This window comes from Myodes glareolus, chromosome 10 (assembly GCF_982192425.1).
Source record: "Myodes glareolus chromosome 10, mMyoGla1.1, whole genome shotgun sequence".
In the NCBI taxonomy this organism is placed as follows: Eukaryota; Metazoa; Chordata; class Mammalia; order Rodentia; family Cricetidae; genus Myodes; species Myodes glareolus.
Window position 1 is genome coordinate 77,524,160 of NC_142035.1, and position 20,583 is coordinate 77,544,742.

Here is a 20,583-nt window from a genome sequence, read left to right on the forward strand (position 1 = left end):
GGTTTGGTCAGTATTTCAGGCCAGTGGGAGTTAGGGGAAGTTGACTTACTGAATGTGAAAGGTCAGTATTTAATGTGGTGAAAATGGCATTTGGTTCAAGCCAAAGGCAAGGAACACAGAGACTGGCCTAGCATTTGTTACAAGAAAGAATGAAGAAACATAATTGATCAGAAAGTAACGTTGAGGACTTTGTTTGGCAGAACTTCAAATACCTTTGGGGTTCTTGAGACCTTTGAAATGTTTTTAGAATTGTTTAGCTTCCATAGTCCCGCATGAGGAACAGCCAAACTGTGTTTCACTTTCAATCAAGTCTTAAAAATTTGCCTTTAATTTTAAAGAGAAAAAAATACCAACTTCTCTGATGTGTAATGCACTTAGACGTGGAACAAAGTGTGTTAGCTTAAAGGGAAGAATTCACAAGCAATGTTGCTAGCAGCATCCCTGGCTAGTCTCTACCGCTATTACGTCCCTTGCCCAAGTTTCACTACTGGTCAAAATGTAGTATTTGAGGAATTGTCTTCAAATGTGGCTATAAAATTCATTGAGATGGTTAATCTTTTTTGGGGGGAAATGGGTTTTGAGACATAGGTTGTTGGTCAAAGAGTTAAGCCAGGTACATCTGGGGAACATGTATGGGAAGGTATATTATGAACTAAGGACTTAATCGTAGGCAGTTTGGTCTAATTTAGGTTGAGAGAGTACTCAGGTGGCATCATTTGTTTTTCTTCTATCTTGTGACTGATATATATATGACAATTGGCATATTAATTTTGTTTATTATTGCTTTTACTATTATTACTGCTTGAGACAGTGTCTCATTTTGTATCCCAGGGTGGACTGGAACTCTTTAGGGTTGGCCAGGCTGATCTCAAGCTTGCCTTGATTCTTCAGCTCCCATTCTTCTAGTGTTGGTATCACAGACATGCGCCATAACGCTTGCTTCCATTTTTAATTAATTAATTAGTTAATTAATAATTTCCAGTTCAATCCGTTTCCTCTCCCTCCATCCTCTCCTCCCAGCACCTCCCTACAACCTCCCCTCTTTCTCACCCTCATCTACTCCTCCTCCTTTCTCTTCAGAAAAGGGCAGGCCTCCTGTGTATATCAGCCATCCATGGTATAACAAGTTACAACAAGACTAGGCACTTCTTCTCCTCTTAAGCTGGATGAATCAAGCTAGAGGAAAGAGTCCCCCAAAGCAGGCAACGGAGTCCGAGGCAGCCTCTGCTCCCACTGTTAGGAGTCCCACAAGAAGACCAGTTATACAACTGTAACATATGCAGAAGGCTTGGGTCAGTCCCATGCAAGCACTCTAGCTATGAGCCCAGGTTAGCTGATTCTGTGTTTTTCTTGTGGTGTCCTTGGCCCCTATATTTCCTACAATCTTTCTTCCCCCTTCTCCCCAGGATTCCCTGAGCTCTGTTTAGCTGTGGGTCTCTGCATCTGTTTCCTTCAGTTTCTGGATGAAGCCTCTCTGATGACAATTTGGCTAGGCAACAGTCTTTGCGTACAACAGAATATCATTAGGAAACATGTCATTTCATCTTTAATTTTTTAAGAAAATTATTTCTGTTACTTTTTGAGATTATAACGCAACCACATCATTTTCCCCCTCTGTTTGTTCCTTGTATCTCTACTTATTGCATACTGTTGTGCTAATGACCTTTGGTCTGCAGTGACTTTCAGGAAGAGCTGTGTGAGATTACTGAAGCTACTTGAAGTTTTCATCTTAGACTCACACTATGGTTTGCTGCAGGTTTAAAGAGCTCTGTGGTTTTGTTTCTAATGTAGACTCAGCCTTCTAATTTACAATAGCATTCACTAATTAAAATTGTAAGCATAATTGCTATCCATGATACTTATTATTAGTTTGCACCCGTAAAGCTCAAAATTCACTTCATCCTTTCAAGTAGTGAGTAATTAGTTTCTCTGGGTTTGTAGCTTTACCATCTCCTTATGACTGTTTGGAAGAAATCAACAACCAATCTCCCAGAAGAATGTTTTAAAAACCTGGAAATATATTGTCCAGTTAGTGTAATGAGGCTAATACAAAGTAGAAAATATTAGTTTTCTCTGGTTTGGTATCCAATTGATTATTGCATTTACTCATGACAATATTGAGCACCTAATGATAACCAGGGATATTGGGAAATAAAATCAATCACCCAATAATATTGTCATCAAAGATAAGGTTTTTTTGTGATAAGGGAATTAAATTTTACATATACACAGCATTTAAAATCATTTGTACATATAGTATTAGGGGCCCCAAATACTGTTAGAAAAGTAATTGACTGTTCTTGGCTATATTATCAGCAGGAGATTTAGTAAATATCTTTTGGAAAGAATTAACGAATAAAAATTTGAATGTGTCAATCTCAATTATTTCCAAGATACAGAGATCAGATATTGATATTTTCTTAACTTGACTATTTCTCTTCACCATTCTTAGGAAGCTTAGCCGACATGGCTGTCTCCTTGCCACCCACTCTGAGGCTCAGTCCTGCTCCTGATGAAATTCAGCACCCACACATGAAATTTTCTGAGTGGAAATTTAAGCTATTCAGGGTGAGATCCTTCGAAAAGGCACCCGAAGAAGCCCAAAAGGAGAAGGGTCCCTCAGAGGGGAACCCTTGCCTAGAGCAGTCTCCAGTAGTTCCAGACAAGTCTGGTGGTCAGAATTCAGCTCCAACTCAACGAGCACTGAAACTACACCCCAAATTTTCAAAGAAATTCCATGCTGATGGGAAGTCAAGAGACAAAAGAGTTCACCAAGCCAGGCTTAGACACTTCTGCCGCATCTGCGGGAATCCTTTCAAGGGCGATGGACACAACAGGAGATACCCAGTCCATGGGCCTGTGGATGCCAAAACCCAAAGCCTTTTCCGAAAGAAGGAAAAGAGAGTCACTTCCTGGCCAGTTCTCATTGCCAGAGTTTTCCGGATTGATGTGAAGGCGGATGTTGACTCGATTCACCCCACTGAGTTCTGCCACAACTGTTGGAGCATTATGTACAGGAAGTTCAGTAGTGCCCCCTGTGAGGTCTACTTCCCAAGGAACCCGACTATGGAGTGGCATCCCCACACAGCATCCTGTGACATCTGCCTCCCTAGCCACCAGGGACTCAAGAGGAAGATGCATCAGCCCAATGTGCAGCTCAGCAAGAAACTAAAAACTGTGCTCAACCAAGCGAGACGGGACCGTCAGCGCAAGAGAGCTCAGGCTAGGGTCAGCAGTAAGGAAGTCATGAAGAAGATCTCCAACTGCAGTAAGATTCATCTGAGTACCAAACTTCTTGCAGTGGACTTCCCAGCAGCCTTTGTGAAAGCCATCTCCTGCCAGATATGTGAACACATTCTGGCTGATCCCGTGGAGACGACCTGTAAGCACGTATTTTGCAGGATCTGCATTCTCCGATGTCTCAAAGTCATGGGCAGCTATTGCCCCTCTTGCCGATACCCGTGCTTCCCTACTGACCTGGAGAGTCCCGTGAAGTCCTTTCTGAACATCCTGAACTCTCTGATGGTGAAGTGTCCTGCGCAAGAGTGTGATGAGGAGGTGAGTCTGGAAAAGTATAACCACCATGTCTCAAGCCACAAAGAGTCCAAAGAGACTTTGGTGCACATTAATAAAGGGGGCCGGCCTCGGCAACACCTCTTGTCACTGACACGCAGGGCTCAGAAGCATAGGCTGAGGGAACTCAAGATTCAAGTCAAAGAATTTGCTGACAAAGAAGAAGGTGGAGATGTGAAGTCTGTGTGCTTGACATTGTTCCTGCTGGCACTGAGGGCCAGGAATGAGCACAGACAAGCGGATGAGCTAGAGGCCATCATGCAGGGGCGGGGCTCTGGTCTGCAGCCAGCTGTTTGCTTGGCCATACGCGTCAACACCTTCCTCAGCTGCAGCCAGTACCATAAGATGTACAGGACGGTGAAAGCCATCACCGGGAGGCAGATTTTTCAGCCTCTGCACGCTCTTCGAAATGCCGAGAAAATCCTTCTGCCAGGCTACCACCCCTTTGAGTGGCAGCCCCCTCTGAAGAATGTGTCCTCCAGAACGGATGTTGGCATTATTGATGGGCTGTCTGGACTTGCCTCCTCTGTGGATGAATATCCGGTGGACACCATCGCAAAGAGGTTCCGCTACGATTCTGCTTTGGTGTCTGCTTTGATGGACATGGAAGAAGACATCTTGGAAGGAATGAGATCCCAAGATCTTGATGACTACCTAAATGGTCCCTTCATTGTTGTGGTGAAGGAGTCTTGTGATGGAATGGGAGACGTGAGTGAGAAGCATGGCAGTGGGCCTGCAGTCCCCGAAAAGGCAGTTCGCTTTTCATTCACAATAATGAGAATTACGATAGAGCACGGCTCGCAGAATGTGAAGGTGTTTGAGGAACCCAAGCCCAATTCTGAACTGTGTTGCAAGCCGTTGTGTCTTATGCTGGCAGATGAGTCTGACCATGAAACCCTGACCGCCATCCTAAGCCCCCTCATTGCTGAAAGGGAGGCCATGAAGAGCAGTGAGCTAATGCTGGAGATGGGGGGCATCCTCAGGACTTTCAAGTTCATCTTCAGGGGCACTGGATATGATGAAAAACTTGTCCGGGAAGTAGAAGGCCTGGAAGCCTCTGGCTCAGTCTACATCTGTACACTTTGTGATGCCACTCGTCTGGAAGCCTCTCAAAATCTTGTCTTCCACTCCATAACCAGAAGCCACGCTGAGAACCTGGAGCGCTATGAGGTCTGGCGGTCCAATCCCTACCATGAGTCCGTGGAAGAACTCCGGGACAGGGTGAAAGGGGTCTCTGCCAAACCTTTCATCGAGACAGTCCCTTCCATAGATGCACTCCACTGTGACATTGGCAATGCGGCTGAATTCTATAAGATTTTCCAGCTGGAGATAGGGGAAGTGTATAAAAATCCCAATGCCTCTAAGGAGGAAAGGAAAAGATGGCAGGCCACACTGGATAAACATCTCCGGAAAAGGATGAACCTAAAACCAATCATGAGGATGAACGGTAACTTTGCCCGGAAGCTGATGACCCAAGAGACTGTAGATGCAGTTTGTGAGCTAATTCCTTCTGAGGAGAGGCACGAAGCTCTCCGGGAGCTGATGGACCTTTACCTGAAGATGAAGCCCGTGTGGCGCTCGTCGTGTCCTGCTAAAGAGTGTCCGGAGTCCCTCTGCCAGTACAGCTTCAACTCACAGCGTTTTGCTGAGCTCCTCTCTACCAAGTTCAAATATAGATACGAGGGCAAAATCACTAATTACTTTCACAAAACCTTGGCACACGTCCCTGAAATTATTGAGAGGGATGGTTCTATTGGGGCATGGGCGAGCGAAGGGAATGAATCCGGTAATAAACTGTTTAGGCGCTTCCGGAAAATGAATGCCAGGCAGTCCAAGTGCTATGAGATGGAGGATGTCCTGAAACACCACTGGCTGTATACTTCTAAATACCTCCAGAAGTTTATGAACGCTCACAATGCATTAAAAAGCTCTGGCTTTACCATGAACGCAAAGGAGACCTTAGGGGACCCTTTGGGCATTGAGGACTCTCTGGAAACCCAAGATTCAATGGAGTTTTAAATAGGACCACCACAAAGAAGGTGGCGTTTGCAAATTTGTTTTCCTTTGGGTTGCATCGAGGTCTTCTCCTAGCACCTGTCATACCACTGTGTGTGTGAGTCTTTCCGCCCAAGGGGTGGCAGGTTGGAGTGACAGGCCAGAGGTGCTGTCACCAGGTCAGGGATGGATAGTCGATGAGATGATTGCCTGAGCCATTTAGTGAGTCCAGCAGGGCAGCAGGAGAAATCCGTTCTTTGAAAGCTCAATAACTGAGAACAGTGGTAACTGCAGGGGACAAGGATGTACAGCGTGGGCATGGCACTGTGTGTCATGAAAATCAAAGCCAGAGCTGTCAAAGAACAGTCGAGCATGCTAGGAAAGGAATTTGTCTTGGGCATGCCTTTTTTTTTTTAACCTCAATTTATTATGTTTTGTATTGAGATATAATGCGATTTTTTTTCCATTTCAGATTTTGTAGGACTATTTTGTAAATTTCATATTTGTTGTTTTATTTTACAAGGTTCAAAGGAGCCTTTTAGGGTTCTCTAACAACACTCCACATTTGTAGGACATGGTGACCTTTACCAGGGGCTCAGTGCATTCTCTTGTATGGCACATTTATGCAGAAATAAATTACATCAAGACAGGTTTCAGAAAAATGAGTTTTTTTTCTAGGTATAAATGGCATCACTATTGTCACCTTCAGTGTCTAGGAGGTCATCTGGTATCCTAAATTTTTAATAATGAAGTTAGAGAATGCACCTGCTAGCTACAGCTATCCATTGAATTTTATAAACTCATATTTGCTTAGCTATTTATAGCCAACTCTGGTTGTTTATTTTTGCTTTTTAATTAAAAGTAATTTATAGTCTCAATGTTTTTCCATACACTCTCAAGGTCACAGAATTTTTTATATCCATATTTCCTTACTGCCTAAAAACAGATTTAATGCCTTGTTGAAAATGTCAATCCGATTTTCTCTATATGAAACACGAGTTACTCAATTTAGGTAAGTGCAGGCTTCATAAAGGCCCCTCTTCTGCACTGTGTTATTCTTTTGATCATGAGCCTGTCCATAATCAGTGTGTCCAGGTTTTAGTAGCGGGGCAGTGTTGTACTTTCTGCATTTGTTCAGTTTGGGTGGAGTCTGCTCGTACTAGAGTAGAGGTCTGAACATATGTACATTATTTACTTTTACCACGTTCGGATTTCTTCTTACACTCGTTTTCCTCACCACAGCTCTGTGAAGAGGTGAACACTGAATAGAGGTTAAATGCTTTTCCTGAAGTTACAGGAATAATGAATGCCTGATTTTGAATTTGAACTAAAGCCTTTTGTCTCTTAATTCTGTGTTCTTCACACTACATACATACATATTGCTTACACAGTAGCATCAGAATTTAATTAGGATTCACACCTAACGACAGGTTATAATCCTAAGAGTTTTGTCTCTCAGGATGGAATTTAAAGTCATCTGTTTGTCTTGGGCCTTTGGATAGACTAAATTGGGCCAATCTCTAAGGAAGCCAGAAGCCCTCTAGAGGATGCCGTTATTTGGAAACTATTCATGTCTTTAGGAGTTCCGCATTTGCCAGACACTAGCAATTTAAGAGCAGGCATGGGATTTTATATGCTAGTGAGTCATAATGATATGTTAGTGTTAATTAGTTTTTTTTCCTTTGATTTTATTGGTCATAATTGTCAGTCTTCATACACAGTATATCAAAGAGCTTTGTAATCTAGTTGTCAAGTGTGCATCGGTGACATTATCCTAAATGACACACATTTGGTGCATAGGAGGGGATTCAATTTAGTGTTTTTCACTGAAAGATGGAGCAGTTTTCTTTGCTTTGTGTATGGAGCATACCAAAGACATTCATAATTTAGTTGTCAAAAACATACACACGCTTAAGTGTTATTTTAAAAACCCCTCTCTTTGTTTTGTAGTTTGGTAATGAATAGGCTTCCAAACCACCAGTCCTTTCATCTTATTTAATCCATACAGATGTCTGTGCACTAACAAACAGCTAAATTCCCACCATCATCCTGCTCCCCGGAGCATGCTGGCCCTGGTTGGTAGCTGTTTTCCCCCGTTCACTCTGCTAGTCAATTGACAACACTGTAAATACTTTCCAATATTAAATTCCCCTTGCTAGCATGTAGGACAATCTCAGAAGCATTTGACTGAGGACATGATTTATAGCCCTACCTTCTCCCGACTCTCCTAATCAGATCACATTCTTATAAACCTCAGGAACACCTGGTCACAGGATTTCAATATGTAGAGTGCCGCCGATGGCTATTTCTTTCCCCCCTCATTGTGGGAATTGCAATATCCGAGATTCTGGTTTAATATTCTACTTTTATTTTTTAACAATGCCTATTGCAAATGCAAGCACATACTCTAGAGAAATTCACTGCAATGAGTGGAGGTTTTTTTTTTGTGTGTGTGTGTGTTTTTTTTTTTTTTTCACAGAGGAGGGTTGGAAAAGTGCAGAACATTTTTCTCCTCTGAAGCTTGGTTTCACAGGTCCACCTGCCAGCCTTCTGTGGTGCACTGTGGGCACCGGTGATGGTAGCTGATGAAAATTGATGAATGGTCAGTGTGAGGTTAAGAGGTGTCTTGGGATTAATAAACATGTGCACAGATGCCAGAGCAGCCGGAAAAGATGTCTTTCTCTCTCAGGTGGACTGGAATTTAGTTTTGTTTCAATTTGTTTTCACAAAGTATGCATGAAAACAGATTTTTTTTTGTGGGAGGGGTGATTTGAAAGGATGGGTTTCATATGATTTCACGTAGACGTCAAAGTCCACACAGTTAGGAGGCAGGACTTTAACAGTAAGCCAGGGACTTGCACAGGCTAAGCAAACGTATCACCTTTGAGGTTTATCCCTAGCTTTCTTTAACCAGTTTTTGAGACAAGGTCTCACTATTTTCCCAGGTTGACCTTGAACTTGTAATCCTCCTACTACAGCTTCTGCCTAACTGGGATGACAGGTCTATGCCAGCTGGACTTGTTTTGTATGTGGTGTTGGTTACATATGTATGTAACCAATATCTATGGTTTAGATATTGTATGACAGTTCTGGTTTTTCTATGATAAGATATTCTAAGCCAAATTTGATACATTTTGCCCATTTCTCTTTATTTTTTCTTTAAGTATCTATGTAAGCGTACCTCAAAGTCATTAGTTTTCAGAGGCATTTTGTGATATTGGTTTTCACTTTATTTTCTTACATATAGTGATATATTTTGTTTAGTGACTCCCAAGAGTCTACTCTTCTCCCTTAGGGGAAGTTTAGACACCAGGATGCAATGTGTTATTTGATTTGAGAACCTTTATTTTCATGTTAAATGCTTTCAAATGGAAGAAAACAAGTTCCAGTACTTATTTTTATATTTTAATATTTTTACCCATTAGCATTATGATTATTATTCACAATTTTGTGTTTAAGTATTTGGAATAAAATTTTAAGATTTGAAAATAACAGGTGTCATTTGTATTGTTGCTATATTGTTTCATATTTTATTTTATTTGGGGATTCATACATGAATACTCTGTACTTGCATAATTTTCAATCTCACTTCCTCCTTTAATGTTTCCTACATATTTCAATTGTCTCCTTCAAATATATAATTTTTCGTGTCTTTATTTTTGTTTTTATAAGTATACATAGTTTTTTATGTATAAAAGCTTTGTTTTATATATCTAAAACAAAATAAAGATACATAAATTTATATAAATATCTATATCCACACACATATGTATACATGTACACATACATACAACCTACTGAATATAATTAGTGTTTCCCTTATTTTCATGTGTTTAAGGCTGAGAATATAGGACCAAGGTCTTATCCCTGAAGCAACAACAACAAAAAACCCACCACCACTGCCACCACCACCACCACCACCTTAAAACAAAACCACATAGAACTGTTTCTTCCTCCTTCAGCAGCCACTGACTGCCTGTTGCTCATGTGTGGGGAACAGAACTTTGAGATTTTCTCTCATCTTTGTTAATGTGTTGATTGGTGTGATCTTTGCAGGACTCGTGTGGGCCGTCATGTTACTGAGAGGCCTGGGAGAATCATCTCTGTCCTGTCCAGAAGAAGCCCTCATGTAGCAGTTGTTCTGGTTCACAGGCACCTAGAATCTTTCCATTTCCTTTTCTGAGATTTCCCCTGAGATTTAGGTTTCAGGGTTGTGTTGTAGATGTCCCATTCATGGGCTAGGCAGCCCAAGGTCACTCATTCTCTGCATTTGGTCAGTTAAAGATATCTCTAATAGTTTCTGTCTGCTACAGAAAGAAGCTTTTTGATGTGGAGTGAAAGTTGAAGTGATCTATGGGTCTAAGGGTGGACCTTTAGAGGGCAATTGGAAACTATATTACTTTTGTAATATTGTGACAGTAGATCCTCTTCTAGGCTTAATGACAACTCTAAACATGGGCTTCTGGCTGGGTTTACAGTATCAGGCCCGAGTGTCCACCAACTGAGAGGGCATTAGATCCAATTAGACAACTGTCAGTTTCCCCTAAGTTCTACCATTGCATAGTTGGGGTATCTTGCTGGTTACCATCATTGTTGAGGCTTTACAGCTATATAAGACTGTTGGTAACTTTTCTCCTTTGGTAGTGTATCAGCCTCTATTTTAAGTATTTATGGGTTGCTTCTTCTAAGCAGGGAATGTATGTTTGATACTGAGATATAGTGGCAAGTAGTTTAGTTTTGGTTTATAAGAAGCAAGATATTAAATCACCAATAAGACTAATGAGTGCTTGATAGTATACTCTAGTTGGTGTGGAGGAGGAAAATCAGTAGATGCGATTACAATAGATAGGTATAAAGTACATGTGGCAGTAGAATTTACATTGGGGTGTCCGAAAAAAGCACCTGGGAAGAAAAAGTTTTTAAGTGGAGACAGATTGAATGAAGTTCTAGGGTTATATGCAGATTGAATGAGGGATGAAGTCAGGCCAGTTACCTAGAACAGACAACCGATGGGGGAAACTCGGGGAGGGAAGCACTCAGAGTGTTTAGGAATTTAAGAAAGACAAGTGGACCGTAGCAGACTGAGGAGGGGGCGTGGACTGCTGGTAAATCAGGCAGAGGCTTTATTGTGCAGGACCCAGTGGGCATACCCTGTGTGTGAAAGGAAACCGCCGAAGAGTCTGAGGTGATCACATGATGTAGTCAATCTAAACCATGCTGAAACCAGGCACACGGGGATGCTCCTGCAAAGTATTAAGCTCAAAGGACTCTGTCCAGGTACGAGAGAGGTTATGTGTGTACATTTAAAGGAACTGGAGACAAGTTTACCTGTCCCCTTTTGCTCCAGTGGTACATTGTCTACAAATTACTGTCTCACTCTCTCGGACAACTGTGCCCAGTCTGCACGGGAAGAGATAAAGCAGAGTTAGTAGTACTCAAAAGTCTCTTATTTTCATGAAGTTGTTTCTTCCCCTGTTTTCTCCTCTTCTGTCCCATGGACATTTTCTTTCTACTTTCATTGCTTTTTATCCTCTCCTGATGATGACAATGTATTTCTGACTAAAAACAAAACACAAAACAAAACAAAACAAAAACCAATTTATTTCAGCCTGGGGTGATAACTTGATTGTTAGCTCTTTGCATGTAAGGGGTTCTGAGTTTGACTCCCAGAACACACATGAAAAGACAAGCGGTGAAATCTTCTCTTAATAACTGTGCTGGTGAGGTGGACAAAGCAATTTCAGATGGCCGGCTAGTCTAACTTATTCGAACAGATCCAGGCCAGACAGAGACTCAGCCACAAAAATCTGGTTGTCCTGTGGCCTCCACATGAACAAGTTCACACTCTCACACACTCATACACAGGAGTACACCCTCACACATGTGGATGCACACACAGAGAAATGTGTGTACAGAGACAGACAGATAGACACACACACACACTAACACAGGCACATATATGTATGCACACATATATCCTAATTTACTTGAAGGCCAAGATCTGTGTATTTCTATAATGAGATCAGATCAAAGTCTAATGAATTGATCAGTTTCTATAACTGTCTTTCCACTTTTGTCTTTAAGAAGTTCATATTTTTTTTGTTGTTGCAAATGATTTGGTCATTCTTTGCAACAAAGATCCCTCTTTCTTTTTTGAGGGGTCACTATATATTTTGTATATCACTTCAAATGGTATCACCAACATTTTGGAAACATCTTTGCCACAGCAATTCTTCGGCAAAGGTTGATATCTATCTTATATTTGAGAAATTTTCATCCCATTTTGTAATTTTATCAGCATGCATCAGGTTAGAAAAGAGTTAATACTGCATGGACAGCCTTTCCTGTGCAAGCAGCTCAAGTATATACAGATGTGGCTTTTATACCTTGCCTTCCCTGCCCTTGGCCTCTTTCTACAGTGAGACAGCAAATTCTCTAGAGACGAGTTTTATTGTTTTTTGCAGATCCCATGTGTAATGTGGATCTTGAAATTAAAAACGTTGTGTGTGTCCATATATGTGCATGGTTATGAGTGTGTAGAATCATATGCACATGTGTATGTGGAGACCGGATTGAAATTCAAATATTGTTTCTTCTCAGGTGCCAACCACTGTTTTTTTTTTCTCCTTTTGAGAAAGGATGATGGACAACGATGGGGCTCAAGCACATAGAAGATTCAGGGAAGAGGGGGATGGAACCAAAGAATCATTTCCAGCCTCAATGAGGGATTTGGTGATTTTTCATACAAGAAATTAAGAATTTTCATTCATGCAATATGAACATTTTCTTTTTAACCATCACATATTTCTTGATATCATTCTTATACTATTTTGAAAGCTGTCCAGGACCTACCACTAGATACCTTCTAAGAATGAGAACCAATATCATTGCATAAGCTCATGTTCATGTTTCTTTTAAAATGATGATACAATTTTCAGGGCTGTACACTATTGGGCCTTGAGTGAAATTTAACTGTTTCCAGAGATGATAACAGTCTAATGGAGAAGAGGGACAAGAGTTGAGCAATTGCAAAGGGATGAACCATTGATTTGGACAGGATTGAAAGTGCACCCCCAAAGTGATTCATGCAAAAGCATATTGTTGGAATATGTTTTGACCCTTCTCAAGTGCATGTAGATAATTCACGAAAATGTACCACAGTATTGAATTCAGGACATTGGTCATAGGTGACTTAGAGTTTCTATTGCTGGGAAGAGACACTATGACCATGGCAACTCTTATAAAGAAAAACACTGAACTGAGGTTAGCTTATGACTCAGAAGGTTAGTCTGTTGTCATCATGGTAGGAAGCATGGCAGCATGCTGTCAGACATGGTGCTAGAGAAGGAACCAAGAGTTGTACATCTGGATTGGCAGGCAACAGGAGAAGAGAATGACATTGGACCTAGCTTGAGCATCTGAAACCTCAAAGCCCACCCCCAGTGGTACACTTCCTCCAACAAGGCCGTACCTATTCCATTAAGGCCACACTTCCTAACAGTGCCACTCCCTATGAGTTTATGGGGACCATTTTCATTGAAAACACCGCAATAGGTGACAATGCTACCCGTGTTCTGTCTTCTATCAAGGATGGTCTTTGGGTTTTTCAGATACAGATTCTGGCTTAGGCCAGAATCAAACTCAGATTTACTTGCCTCTACTTCCCAAGTACCAGGATTACAGGCATGTGGCATCATTACTGGCTTGATATAGATGTGTGTGTGTGTGTGTGTGTGTGTGTGTGTGTGTATCCCAGTAACACAATATACACACACATTAACACACGCATACACACACACACACATATGATGTGGGATTCCCCTCTGTATGCTGTGAATACCAGTGGTGAATAAAGAAACTGCCTTGGCCTATTGATAGGGCAGAACATAGGTAGGCAGGGAAAACTAAACTGAATGCTGGGAGAAAGGAGGAAGAGTCAGGGAGAGGTCATGTATCCTCACCAGAGACAGATGCCAGAACTTTGGCTGGCAAGCCACAGCCATGTGGCAATACACAGATTAATGGAAATGGGTTAAACTAGTATGTAACATGAGTTAGCCAATAAGAAGCTAGGGCTAATGGGCCAGGTAGTAATTTAATTAACACAGTTTTATGTGATTGTTTTGGGGCTAAGCAGCAGGGAACTAACTAGCAACCTCCATTACAACATATATATTATTCTGTTCATGGGTATAATCCAAGGGGCTGACTGAAAGTTTATAAAGAGAAGAAATGTGGGATGTAGTTGATCTTGGTTTTAACTTTTTAAATCAACTATAGGCTACTTATACAAGACAATTTAATTCCTTTGTCCATTAGTTTATTTATTGGTATTTCGTTACTATTCAACATGTAGATTGTGACAAAATGACAAAAGAGTTCTGTGTACACTTTATCACTGCTATTCTGAGTAAAATTAGATAACATTTCTCATTTAAGAAATTTTTGAATAAAATGTTAAAAAGTACACATTAAAAAGCTATATTTAACATTACATTAAAACCAGCACTTAACTCATATGAACAAAGCACATCAAGAGATTTTCAGTAAACAAAAATCAAAATACAATTTATATCACTATTACGATTTAAAAAGTAGGTCTAAGAATCAGGCACCTGAACCTGAGGGGCTTTTGCTAAACTAATCAAACAACCTTCTAAGGAAGGATTTCTTGGCAGGAGTCAAGACTTTCCCAGAACCCTTTTTGTGGAGCGATTTCATTGGAGGTTTTTGTAAGGGCAGGCTTCTTTTGGGAGTGTGTAATGCTCTTGCTATCTGCACATGCTCATTGCAGTAATATTTGTTGCTTCCTTCTGACAAGTGGATGAGTGTGCGTTCTGCCAGATCCATGCACTGGGCATGTACCCAGTGCCCATCTCCATGAGAACAGTAGATCATGGCAGGTTTATTGAGCTCCGTTGAATAGAATGGAACCCAAGTATTGATGTCCACATCACAAGTAGGGCAGCATGTTATCCAGTAGCCGGTTACAGACTCGTCATCCTCATCATCCTCATTGTAGGTGTCAAATTCGTCATCACCATCAAAACTGGTTGCTTCTGCGCTGAAGCAAAATTCCTCTGAATCTTCAAAGGGAGTGGAGTCCCCGGGATCTTCTGTTGATGTCTGACTATTTGGGCAGGTTTTCTGCTCTTCACTCATGTCATCTTCAGAGCATTTCAGCATATAGAAATAGAATGCTTCTGTCATAGTCTGCTTATTGTCTCCTGGTAAGCCAAGGAAAACAGTCCCATTTCCCATGCTGCTTCCAAACCATATTTTGCTATGCTTAATATCTGGGGTCCAATCTGGGGTCTCCATTTCACTAATTTCTATTGTGTTGTCCCCTAGAGAGACAATGTTGCAGACCATCCTTTTTTGATTTTCCAGCTGATAACCACCAACAATAACAAATTCATCATTATTTGTTTGAGTGAGAATTGCACTGGAGACAGAGATTCCTCCTGGCAAGACTGTGCAATTCACTGCTGGGCTACCCAGGGGAAGATCTACCCTTATTCTATACAGGCTGGCAGGACGAATGTTATTGGCAAGTGAATGTCCTCCCAAAATGTAAATAGTATCATTTCTGGCAACAGAAACATGAAAAGATAGCCCATCCTGAAGTTCTGGAAGAGTGTATGATGTAACACACCCAAATTCAAAATCTACCAAGAAAACATGGGGCAGGCAGTCAGCTACACTATTCCATTTTTCTGTGGTTCTCTGGGCAGAAGGCATGTATGACCGTCCTCCAAAGAGAACACCCATACTTTTCCCTCGACTATATACCACATTAATTGAATGACCATATCTGGCTTCGGGGACATCTCCTACTAAATCTTTCTCTGTGCAACGGAAAGTAACTTTTTTGTTGTTCTTGCAAGCAACAGACATGATATAAATCTTATCGGAAAGCTCATTGTTTGGTGTTTTCCCTCCGTGGATGATATATTGATGTTTTTCAGACTCTAAGCTGCCTTTGTAGGAGCAAATAGCTGGGTAACGAAGCGGTGGGAGGTAGCAGGAATCTTTAGAGAAAACCGCAGGTTTCAGTTTGAGATGATTTTTCTTAATATCAAAATGGAAGACTCCAGTAGGGCAGGATCTCTTGGGCCAGCCCTTTTGGCCAAAGAAGAAAACTTGACCATCAAAATTCATCAGTGAGAAGCCTGGTTGAATTAAGGCTATATTATGACCCACTGTTACCATCTGCAGTGACATTTTGATTGTGAGTAGGTCTTTTATCTGAAAGTATAAAACACAAAACTTAGAATATCTTTTTATATACATCATTATGTTTAGATGTCCTCACATGTAAAAGGTTTGTTTAAAAGAAAAGTCATTTGACATGCTTGTGCTAGAACTGTAAGTCCCCAAATAAGGAAGCGAAGAGCCCCAGACCTTTCCTACTTAATTCAAGTCTAGCAGCTGGGACATATTTTAGTGGCGCACTCTCTTCGCTTTGATTTCTGGGAACTGTAGTCCTTCTTTCCTAGAGCGCCTTTGCATGCGAGCTAACAGAACTACATTTCCCAAGAATCCGTTTTCTATAGCCTGTCTTCTTGTTGCTTCAGGACTGGAGCGGTCTAGGCTGATTGGAAAGGACTCCAAAAGTGCCAAGTGACTAGATGGGCGCCAAGGTGACGGACAGCTAGGGAACCGAGGTGAGAGTGCGCCCCTCTGCCGACAATGGGGCGCTGGACGCAAGAGTACCAGGAGGGGCGCCTGCAAACCGGTACTCAGGAATCGCTGCGGCTTCTGGGACTCTTAGTAGGGTGTCCCGGTTGGAGGCACAAATGCTTCTCGCCCAAGTGTGGTTGCCTGGAAACCACAGTCTGAGGGGAAACCACGGTTGAGTCGTCTTTACTGACTCCACTCTGGATCTATTGAAGCGAGACCCAGAATTGCACTCTGAGGACCTGTCGCTTGCTGGGACAGGGAGTTAGGAAAGTTGACCGTCTTTCAGAACCAAAAGACGAGTCTTAGAATACCTAGCACGCAGGGGAGAAGCAGCTTGAAAATGATTTTATTATTATTATTTTTAAAATTTTCACTCTGCACTTACTAACGTAAGTGTAGTAATTAGGCAGTTACAAGGGACACTTTAGAAGACCCCCGTCCCCTTCCTGCTCAGCAACTTTCTTTCCTTCTTGTTTTGAGGAGTCTTTCAGCGAAACAGAGACAGTTCCTAAACTACACGCCCGCCCTCCCCATGCCCCAACACCTAGGAAAATAGAATTGTCCCGTTTCAGATCATTTCCAGCCTACGAAAAGTGATATGATTCTTGAGTAATTTTATATTGACTACAAAAAGGCTCCTTTCTGTATTGTACTGCTGTTAAGAAATATTTATCAGATAAAGATAAGCTTGGGAAGTTTGTACCATTACCTACCTTAGAGAGAGGTGAAGTAGTACTCTTCCTGCTTGCAGACGTGAAACACTCTGTTTTGGCACTACATGTTGAAACAAAATAAGATTGACTTTTTTTTTTTTTTAGAGTAAGTTGTTTAAAAAGCAGAATAAAACAACGGTCAGGATTAGAACTCAGTGCTGTCAGCCTCGACTCAAATCCTGGCCATCACTTAGTAACTAAAAACCTGACTTTGTGCAAACTGTTTAACTCTCTGTGGCTCGATTTCTTCATCTGTAAAATGAGGTGGTTTTACCCACATAGGTTGATGTCAATTATGATTAGTAATTTAAGATTTGTAAAGGAGTAAGAACAGGGCTCAGACACAGTATTAGTTACCATTGTCCTTGAATTACCAGATAACACAGCAGCTGGTTGGGCACAGTTATCTGCTGATAATGGCAGCACACGTGAATGGTGCTGGAGATGTCTAGAGGGGACTATAGGATGTTGGGATTTGGTCAGTAGATGTAGACAGATGATTTTTTTTCTTAAATTGAATTTAGTCTTTGACAGTTTCATACATGTATATAGTTCATTCTGATTTACTATCATTCTGCCCTCTTTTATGTCACTCCTGCCCCTGCCAACCTCCCCCGTCCTTCCTAAAAATCCTTTCCCCATATTTTCCACATTGATGTCTTTTTGTTTTGTGTCCCATTGAGTTTAACCAGAGACGTCTGAGTGACCATGGGTTTGGAATTGTCTATGGAAGTTTGGAGTATGCCCAACCAGATGCTTATCTGAAGGCAATGTCTCCTTCTCTCCCAAATCCATCAGAAGTCAGTAGCACTGCAGAGTGGAGTCGGCCTTCCTGAGCTCCCCTCCCAACCATGGTGTGCTGGTGATAGGGCCAGTCTTGTGCAGGCCCAGTCTAGGAAGCCGTAGCAACTATAAGTTCAGGTTGCAGTGTCTGTGCCACACCTTAAAGAGGAGTATTTCATGGCTGCTCTGTCTTCTGGCTCCCTCTCTTCCTTCAAGAGATTCTCTGAGCAGTAGAGGGGATATGTAAATGATAAACTTTCAAACTAATAATAGTTGGTTAAATTGTTAAGCCAAAGGTGTTGGTGGTGACTCAGAGAGGAAGGGAATGAGGGAGGGAGGGAGGGAGGGAGAGAGAGAGAAGAACACTAGCCTGAAAGAGTTTTCGCTGTAGTCCACTGTGCCATGTGAAGGTCGTCATAGGGATTTGGAATATTATGGGTTAATAATAAGAAGCAGTTTCTTGAGCACTGCATAGGGGAGATGATCCATTTTGTAGCAAACTTGGAGCCCTAAAAACAGTAAAGGGAGCTCCATTGTCTCCTCTTGGAACATAGACAAGTGCTTGCCCATTTAAGTCTTAGAGGAGCTGTCTTAGTCAGATGATTTGTATATTTAAATAATAGAAATATTGGAGGTGTTTTAAGCATTTTTGACACCATTTAGTTGTTGAAGTTTTGGTTCATGGGCGGGAATATATTTTTACTGGAGTTGATGATTGTATCTTTCCCAGGGCTTTAATATAACTATATTAGTTACATCTAGGGTTTTAAAAATTGTTTAAAAATTATGCTAGGCCTAAAATAACCCACTGAAAGCTTCTGTTTAAATAGACAAAAATATCAGGCAGATTCAAAAAAAAAAAGACTGCTTTTCAACTAAGGGAAATTTCAAAGTCAACACATTAAAGATTCTTTTTAAAAGGAAGACATACAGGGCCAATACCCTTAACACAGTTTTCTCAGCCCTGTGCTAGCATTCCCCAGCAGGGCAATTTTCACTTGTTCGCTTTGAAGCCAGGGCATAGTTGAGTATCAGAAGAGAACTAATGGTGTGAGGTCTGGGTTTGCAGTTTCCTGTGTCTGAACTGACTTTCTCTCCAAAGACAGGCAGTATACTCTGTTGCTCTAAATCTTACAGATCAGCATTGTTCGTGTTTCCTGACTCCAAAATAGCTAGTACCCCATGCACCGCAGCTACTTAGTGTGTAAGTGAACACTGTACGGTTTATCAAGTTAGAGGCATATGCTGTTTGATTTCTGCTGGCAATGAAACCAGGGTTAGGCCTATCTTCCCATGCTGATGTTAGAGGATCATTTATGTCCCAAGATTAATAATATTACCCTGAAGGAATCAAAAGTAATTCTTGCAGTAGCTTGAGACCAGGAGACCCCATCCTTCCAAAATCTACATCTCTTCTTCCCTACCCAGATGCCCTGTTCATCTGTAGTCAGCACACTGGTTTAGTGTGGCTGCAACAGACCCTTAAAGTTTATAGACATAGGTTCCCGTCTTTTAGCTTTGCTAAAAATAAAGGTATTGGACCTACCTGAAGGCCAGAGGGGCTGCTTATCCCTCTCTGAATCCCTGCGGCTATGCCAGGAATTAAGGTCGGACTTGGGGAAGAGTCAGTGACTGTTTAGTTTGACTGTGGCAAGCTGAAGGCTGAAGGGTAGAGTGTTTATGTGCCTACAGATGTTCCAGTGAACGGTGGTGTAACGGGAGTAACTGACTGTGACCCCCACCCCCAACCCTTTGGTGCTTGAAAAAGAGAGATATCCACCAGGGTGTTACCCTCAAGCTTAACCATTTCATTACTGACATACTGAAAATATAAGACCTGAGTCACCAGTCAATTGTAAAGACAAAATCTAACTGAAACTTAATTTATTAAAATTAAGAACATTTTAGAAAAACAGAAAGTAGCTTGGTTTAAACTAACACTCTAGTGAATCAAATGAGACATGATCTGTTCTGAAGCCAGGCTCAGAATGTCTCTTCTGTGACCCAGTTTTCTTTAGTGTGGACTAAGAAACTCTAATTTCTGAGGTGGTTGTGGTGTAATGTCCAGTGTGATGTTTGGGAGAAAGGATTTATTGTTTCACCGAGTGGAGTCATCTTAACCCTCAACACCTGCTTACCTCACGTGATTGTTGAAGAAATTTATGAATGGTCCTCAGTCAGGACGGCACGGCGACTTCATATGGCGTTTGCAAGTTTGGTCGTTGCGTAGGATTTCATTGTGTAGAAGCATTTACGAAAGCACTGCTCTGCTTTGTCCTATAATCCGCCTCCGCGAGGCTGAGATGACCACAGTGACTAGGGTGGACAGATCTGGTAGGGTCTTTGCTTCCATCTCTCACAATAGAGTGACCTTTATGAACTTCAATTTTCTTATCTCTAAAACAAGGATCCGAGTGTTCCTGGACAGCCCATGTGTGGGAAAGAGGGTTTGCACAACAAATCTTGTTTCTGAGGGTGAGTGATGTTATGGGTTCCTTTGTATAAACAGCTACTTAATTTGATTTTATTTGGAAAATGTTAAGATCTGTTTTCAGGGTCGACTTTTTTTTTTCTAATACATGTGGAGCTCAATTCCCTGGTTGATTCTTCTCATCTGAAAATGCTGGTCAGTTCTTTAAATGTCAGTGTCTAGTTATTTCCATGATGATTTTTGTTTGTCTGGAAAAGGGCAGTTGGCTGTTTTCCTATTCATACCACTGTGTGATGGTTGTGATGTCTGAAATCACAGCCGTGCTGGCAGCATTCATAAAGCTGGTGTCCTAGCTGTCCTGCAGTTCTTAATAAACGGAACTCATTTAATCTTAATGTCGCTCTG

General features: G+C 41.5%; 3 protein-coding genes across 5 annotated transcripts in view; 2 read left to right on the forward strand and 1 right to left on the reverse strand.

The window, feature by feature from the left end:
- The first annotated feature begins 2,466 nt into the window (after positions 1-2,466).
- Positions 2,467-8,005, forward strand: Rag1 (recombination activating 1). The gene has a single exon (XM_048443556.3). The coding sequence runs from the start codon at positions 2,467-2,469 to the stop codon at positions 5,590-5,592; it is 3,126 nt and encodes a 1,041-aa protein (XP_048299513.2). The 3' UTR covers positions 5,593-8,005.
- Positions 8,006-13,866: 5,861 nt separating this feature from the next.
- Positions 13,867-19,459, reverse strand: Rag2 (recombination activating 2). The gene is made up of 3 exons (XM_048443601.3): positions 19,294-19,459; positions 16,965-17,025; positions 13,867-15,816 (listed from the first exon to the last, which is right to left on the reverse strand). The coding sequence occupies exon 3, from the start codon at positions 15,790-15,792 to the stop codon at positions 14,209-14,211; it is 1,584 nt and encodes a 527-aa protein (XP_048299558.2). The 5' UTR covers positions 15,793-15,816; positions 16,965-17,025; positions 19,294-19,459; the 3' UTR covers positions 13,867-14,208.
- Positions 16,086-20,583, forward strand: part of Iftap (intraflagellar transport associated protein) — a 72,124-nt gene continuing 67,626 nt past the window's right edge. For all 3 annotated transcript variants that reach the window (XM_048443605.3, XM_085696661.2, XM_048443606.3), the window contains exon 1: positions 16,086-16,235. The gene's annotated coding sequence lies outside the window, so the exon portion shown is untranslated. The remainder of the gene's footprint in view (positions 16,236-20,583) is intronic.

Bases quoted from the DNA above. Each gene is read 5' to 3' on its own strand.
- Rag1 (XM_048443556.3), top strand. From the start codon at position 2,467: ATGGCTGTCTCCTTGCCACCCACTCTGAGGCTCAGTCCTGCTCCTGAT.
- Rag2 (XM_048443601.3), bottom strand. From the start codon at position 15,792: ATGTCACTGCAGATGGTAACAGTGGGTCATAATATAGCCTTAATTCAA.